Source organism: Pieris napi, chromosome 21 (assembly GCF_905475465.1).
Source record: "Pieris napi chromosome 21, ilPieNapi1.2, whole genome shotgun sequence".
Taxonomy (NCBI): Eukaryota; Metazoa; Arthropoda; class Insecta; order Lepidoptera; family Pieridae; genus Pieris; species Pieris napi.
The window spans coordinates 59,958-66,848 of NC_062254.1; the positions used below are offsets into that span (position 1 = coordinate 59,958).

The following is a 6,891-nucleotide window of genomic DNA, read 5'->3' on the forward strand; positions in this document are numbered from 1 at the left end:
CCGCCCGTGGACATTGCGGCACGGGAGGTTTGCGAGTGCGTTGCCGGCCTTTATGATAGCGAACGTGATAAGTGGAGCGCGGAAAGGAGTGTCTCAAAAAGAGCTCTGTCGTGGAAGGCGATAGAATTGATCGGTCCGTCTGGTTGGCGATCACGTGATCGTTCGCCAACCAGACAAAATAAAATCTTTTGCCTTTTGAGCTACCGACCGCGAGCAGTTTGTCCAAGTTCTCATCGCCTCTGCGCATTATATGGCCGAAATAAGATACAATTCGCTGTCGGCATATGGTAGCTAGGAGTGTCCGTATGCGGAGTTGGGGCGCTTCGCAGTCCACGGTATTCTTAGCAATCGCCTCTATGAAATTTGAAAGTTAGCCATATTTTATGCCGAAAAGTTCTTCGGAACACTCCGCAATTGCGTGTCGTATCCAGGATACGGCAAAACAATAAATTAACGAAGCTGGCTCTTAAAATTGGTTATTTACACAATCAACAACGACAACAGATTAATTGCATAGTTATAGCCACACCTAATCCAAGCAAGGAATAAAAGATTAGCGTTTGAAGGGTGGAAAACACTCCTATCTAGTAGAATCACTTATATATTGTAAGCGGAGCGCATCATATCATTAATTAGTGCGCGGTTAATGTAGAGTGTAAGTGATATCCTCTATTATTGAAGGCGTCTCCGGCTGACCCGGAAACCGTTCGTACATAATAAACCTCGCTTTCGGACGGTGAAAGCAAAGAGTTTGATTACTATCATTGTTACGTTACTAGGTGTCGGTAACGATAGAAACGAACACACAACATTTGTAGAAATATATAAATGTGACGGATTATCCTTTAAAATATCATAATAAAATCAAGAATGCATTATCGTTAAGGCAAAGCATGTCCGTTTCCAGTTTATTGCCAGAAGATAAACGAAAAGATCAAAGGTAAGCCTCTATTTCGATGACTGCTCGTAGGAAGAACATTTAGCACTTTGCACTCTGTCTTCCGGTATCGGTATGTGACAAATATAACATTTACAATACAATAATGATGAGGGGTAAGCGATGTAGTTTTACTAACTTGTCTCGTCTTAGAATTTCTTTGGAGAGCGTGTACAGCAGCAATTCGCGACTGAACTTGCTGCAAAAGCGAAAACGAATGAATCCGGCTCAGCCGCAGCATCGACCGCACGGCGAACAGCGCGTGCTGTCTGCTAAGATGCACCGACTCAAGGCGCTGCAGAACCAGCTCGCCGACGCGCACTTTCACTTGCAGGTTACCTACACCTAGCACCGTTCACCTCTCGCTCGTCGGCCGATTTATTGACGATCCTAATTTTTTTATCAGGAGCTGAGCAATGAAAATAAAATCCTGCGAACTATGCAAAAGAAGCAAGAAGTCGCCCTGCAGAGGTACGTAAAGGGCAACCTAAGATAAAGCCCGCTAATTTGGACTTTTTAAATTGACCAAAGTTTCGCCCACGCAGGTACGACAGTTCGAGTGCGGAGCTTCCGCAAGTTCTGAGCGCGCACAGCGAGGAGATGCGCGTGCAGCACGCCAAGTACCAGCAGGCTCGCCGTCGCCTTCGCGACCTCGAGGGCCAGCTGCGAGACCGCGACCTGCGTTTGCAGACTCTGCAGGACCAGCACAACCACCTGCTCAACCTCACGCGCGATAAGTACGCTTTTGCCCTCATCCTTCACTTCATCCGTTTCGTTTTCGTCTCACTCATCTCAGCGGCCTCTCTGCCAGGAATCTACCGGAGCGTGAGAAGCTGCAAGCGCAGGTGAGCGAACTGCGAGAGACGGCTCGGCAGCAGCAGGAGACGATCGCCGGGCTGCAGCGACGACTGGCGCTCGAGGCTAAGAACTTCCGACATCGGTTGCAGGCCGAAATCGATAAGCACCGTGACACACGAAACGACCTCGACCTAGCTATCAACAACGCCGACAAGCTCTCGACCATTATCGAGGTGAGACGGCCTCCGAAAGCCGTTTGACAGAGTGGGGCCGTACTATGTACGCCCGGTACCTTTGTGTTTCTTTTCAGATGAAAGAGAAGATGATAAGCACGGCCGCCGGTCGCGGTGGAGGTAGAAACTCGCCTCCGAAAATCGCTTCCGTGGCGCAGCTCGCCAGACCTCTCAGTAAAAATCGGAAACATGGCGAAGACTGTTCCGTAAGCCATCTATTACATAAATATATATTATAATTCTTTCTTTCCGTCTACATCGGTGTCATGTACCTAACACGAGTAGTACACCGGCGTAGACAGAAGTCTAATGAAAAGCGTAAAAAGAAGGCGCTTATTTCCACTTTGTGTCAATTATAGGGCGAACGTTATGTTCCGTCGAGACAGGGTGGAGATTTCCGTGCACCGAGCGGCTTGTCCGACGAGGACCCGGTGAGTCGTCCCCGAGTTCTTTCCGCCGCGAACGTCGATCTCGCCAAGGCCGTGCAGGAGGGCATGGCGGGCGTGGGCATCCGCGAACAACGGGTCGCCGGCACGGAGAACTCGCAAAGTAAAATGGAAGTGATGAAGACGGATTTAATGAATAGAATAAGAAATAACGAGGAGCCCCCGTCGCGAAAGACCAGCGCACTCCGACGACAGTCCACGGAGGAGAGCGTCGACGAATACGTAGTCGAGGAGGCGGGCCGGCTCGAGGTCCGGGTGCGGAGAAGCTCGGGCGTATCCTTCTACGAGGCCGGTCGCGGCGAATCGGAGACGGACACGGAGCGCGGGACCGGAGACGGGACGCAGACGGGCAGACGCGCGGAACGATACTGCAAAGACATCCTCGAGGATATCGAGAAAAGCTCGCGCGTGATAGACGTACATGTGCGGCAGCTGTCGGCGGCGGCGGGAGCGGGCGAGCGGCTGGCCTCGCAGCTGCGAGCCGTCGACCGCGTCAACGAGCTGGTGAACGCTCGCGGGGACCTTCCCGCCGGAGCGATCTCGCAGCTTCAGAACGAGTTCGAGGCCCTGTCGCAACACGCGCTGCCTTCGCGTCTCCGTCCCGCCGCCGATCTCCTCGGGGACCGGGCGCTCTCCAACCGGGATCTCCTGGACGACTTACTCGGGAAGAAGTGAAGTCGCGCGTCCGATTTCGCTCTATAGAGATAAACTATACTTTGTAAAGATTTTATTCTATTAGTATAAAAGTAATTTATTTTTTGACACTTGTTAAAAATCGACGGTTACAAGAATTTACCAAAATGTGTAATGATGAAGCCAAAAAAAATAATGTCGTGTTAATCGTATTATATTAGTATAATTGGAAAAATACACTTATGAGGTGTGCCATTGTGTATGCGTGAAGATTTTGTAATGTTTGTGTACTTTATTTAATTGTAATGACATTTTATTCTGAATGTGTGAATAAACGTCAGTTATTTGTATTGATTGAAATAGTCTTGCAGTGGCGTAACTATACCATCTGGGGCTCGTGGCAATTCTTTTGATGGGGCCCTATCAGTAAAAATCATCACGTTGTACTCAGTTTAATTTTAATAAACTTCGAGAGTTTCAGCGTACTCAATTACACGTTGTATGTGTCCCACTAATGGCCATAGGACTCTTCACTTAGGCGAGAGGGAATGGTCTGTAGTCCCCACGCTAGCCCAATGCGTATTGGAGTCTTCACATTCATCCATAGAACATAATATCTCTTGGGTAGGGGCCCTCTTGGGTCGGGGACCCGTGGCATTTTGCCAGCCCTGCCACCCTATTGTTACGGCACCGAAAGAACGATAATTTTGTTTGAGGTTTACAAGTTTTGAGATTTAACTGTCAAACTTGCTTCGACAGATATTTCTATCAAAATAATTTAAAAAAATATATGTATTTTAAATAATTCATCAATCACAATAAGCTATTATGTCTTAATATATATATTTATTTAATAAAAAACTATTCTATCGATATATTTTTAACGTTTTCGTCAAATTATGATAGGAGATTTCAATATATTGGTGTTTACAAAGTTTCAGTTTTATAAATATAGTTTTACAAATTGTTTAACTTGATGGGTATAACATAAATATCATGGGGTAAGTATTGTTCACAAATTTAAAAAATAAATATATAATATCGAAGGGAATTCCTGATAAAAAGAACCTTTGGAAAAGATATTACTCAACTCAATCAACTTATAACTCGAAAATCATAAGTAACTATACTGACGGACTCATAAACTGCATCAAACTTCAGGATTACTTTGAAGTGATTTTTTTAATAAGTATGCAAACTTTTTAGATTAAATTATATAAATATGGAGAGACTGGCCCTTAATCTTAAAAAAAGCTATATTTAAAAATAGAACTGCAGTAAAACAGAATATGAATATAGCCGGGAAAAGAAAATTTACACGTATCAGATTTGCGTGTTTTTTAAAATTGATTCTTATTGTTTTTTTATTCTTTTGACAATTGAATTATTGTTACCAGCAGAATTGTTGGGTTAGCTTTTTAACTCATCGAGAGTTTCTGAACCATAATATGGATACTTCGTCCGAACAAGCTGCTCAAATTGTAGCATTGGTGCGGGAGGGCTTGGATCAACGAACGATTGGTAAAAATTGAAATTTTAACCAGTCTACGGTTTCTAGAATATACAGAAGGTTTGTAGAGACAGGTACAGGCAGAACTCGAGCAACCACCGGTCGTGATGACCGATTTATTGTTACAACTTCCCTGCGAAATCGTTTCTTCACGTCAGTTAACATCAAAACAGAGCTTAATGAAGTGCGTGGAGTAAAAGTTAGTGCACGAACAATAAGAAGAAGGTTAAAGGAAGCGGATATCACCCCTTTTAGACCAGCAAATGGTCGAAAGTTGTCTGTAGCTCACAGACAAGCTCGCTTAAGATTTGCGCGTGATCACCTAAATTGGACAGAAGAGCAATGGGCCTCCGTATTGTTCTAACACAGACGAGTGTAGGACATGTTTATATGGTGCAGATGGTCGCAGAAGAGTCTATCGTCGACGTGGGGAGCGATATGCTCAAAGTTGCATTGAGGAGCGTGTTCCTTTTGGAGGCGGTTCGTGCATGGGCTGGGGTGGCATATCGATGAACGGGCGAACAGAACTTGTGTTCATAGACATGGTCCGTCAAAACGGTAGTAGAGGGGGTTTGACTGCACATCGCTACATAATAGAGATCTTAGAAGATCACGTGGTGCCTTACATGGGATTTAAGGGCGAAAATTTTACTTTAATGCAGGATAATGCCCGGCCGCACGCTGCAGCACAAGTTCGACAATACTGCGAAGAGGTTGGGATACGTACAATGAATTGGCGAGCACGCAGCCCGGATCTTAATCCCATTGAGCATCTTTGGGACAGTTTAAAAAGAGCTGTATATGCGAGAAATCCTGTGCCTACGACAGTGGCACAACTAAGAAAAGCACTATCAGAAGAATGGGACAACATTCCGCAAGATGTTTTAATAACCCTAATCAAATGTATGCGGAACCGATTAGAATCCATAATAAGGGCACGTGGAGGTAATACACCTTATTAAAACATAAAAAAAAACCCTTGCATAAATCTTGTGTCTATTGTTAAAACCAATTTTTTAATTAAAACAATTTTCTTAAAATTTCTGTTTTTCTTCAAAAAAGTTTATTTTAAAGTTAACGAACCAATCTAGACGTTTCAATTTAAATCTGCGTAGAAAGTTTGCATACTTGGTTAAAATATTTATTTCAAAGTCGGTTTTTTACTTTGATGCAGTTTATGAGTCCGTCAGTGTATAATATAAAAAAAAATCCTTGAAATTTTACAAATTTAGTTTACGTGAACTAATTCATATAATATAAATAATTATATTTTCTTTATAGCTTAAACCTGACAAACTCGCTACATTGAGAGACATGTTGGCAAAGAAGAACCCCAATGAAATATATGAAATGAATATAATATGTTTCTATCCAATTGAACATTGCCTGATGGCGTCATCCTAACTAAATAAATACTTAAATTAGAATTTCTTCAAGTGGCTTATTATCTACATATTATAATTTTGAAAAATACCTATGTCTATTGAAACAACAAAAGTAGAGGAGAATAATACAATATATATAATACAATTCAAGAACATAATAAGGAAAAGTTTAATTATAATAAATACTAGTTATATAGCATTCTTATTTATTGTAAAATGAAGAACCAGGCGGTGGCAATTTTTTGCAGTTTTAGGTGTGTAATTAATTATGCTATATTTTAATACACGGAATAATCGTTGAAGATGTCACAAGAGACTTTGGTAAAATACACGAAATCAACACGGACGGGAGCTGGTTTTAAATAAAATATGATATATTGGGGAATTATGTTCTTGTTATACATGCCTAATTAATTAATTGAATATTATTATTTTTATTATTTTCGAGAGAGGGTGGGAGATTCCTTTGCTTTTCTTTTTTTCTTGCTCCTCTGGGCAGTGGTTAGGTAGTGCCCTTAGATCCAGGACACAATAGGTACAACAATGTGCTGACAGTGGAATCAGTTACAGAGCGGGAACTGTGCCGGAGATGACTTAAATTCTAATATTGTACCTATCGGTCCCACTCTCGCTTTTGTTTAATATACAATAAGTATATTGCGTCTGAGCTTTCATTTGTGTTGTGTTTCACTAGCCGTACTTAACAAATTTTTATAAGATCAATCTACCTACTACCAATGGTAATTAAAATAAAAAGACGAATCATTCCTATGGAAAAGCCGTAACTCTCGTGGTGATTACACATTTTCACGATGGATGTTTAGAAAACGGCCGCGAGCTATCGCTTTAAAAATCTTTCCTACGCCCCGATGCCTAGGCGAGGTTGCCAATCTTTCAATTAGATTCCGTAGCAATGATTTATGTGTTTCATAATTATGTGATTAATTGT

At 42.4% G+C, this 6,891-nt stretch overlaps 1 protein-coding gene across 1 annotated transcript; it reads left to right on the plus strand.

Annotated features, from left to right (window-relative positions):
- The first annotated feature begins 49 nt into the window (after positions 1-49).
- On the plus strand, positions 50-3,407 carry LOC125060207. The gene is made up of 7 exons (XM_047664995.1): positions 50-940; positions 1,091-1,271; positions 1,344-1,408; positions 1,483-1,674; positions 1,749-1,968; positions 2,046-2,174; positions 2,328-3,407. The coding sequence occupies exons 1-7, from the start codon at positions 894-896 to the stop codon at positions 3,087-3,089; spliced, it is 1,596 nt and encodes a 531-aa protein (XP_047520951.1). The 5' UTR covers positions 50-893; the 3' UTR covers positions 3,090-3,407.
- The last annotated feature ends 3,484 nt before the right edge of the window (positions 3,408-6,891 follow it).

What these genes read in the sequence shown, in the direction of transcription:
- LOC125060207 (XM_047664995.1), top strand. Translation starts at nt 894, where the DNA reads ATGTCCGTTTCCAGTTTATTGCCAGAAGATAAACGAAAAGATCAAAG. An exon ending in GATAAACGAAAAGATCAAAG is followed by an intron (nt 941 to 1,090) that starts GTAAGCCTCTAT and finishes GTCTCGTCTTAG; the next exon opens with AATTTCTTTGGAGAGCGTGT. An exon ending in CAAGAAGTCGCCCTGCAGAG is followed by an intron (nt 1,409 to 1,482) that starts GTACGTAAAGGG and finishes TCGCCCACGCAG; the next exon opens with GTACGACAGTTCGAGTGCGG.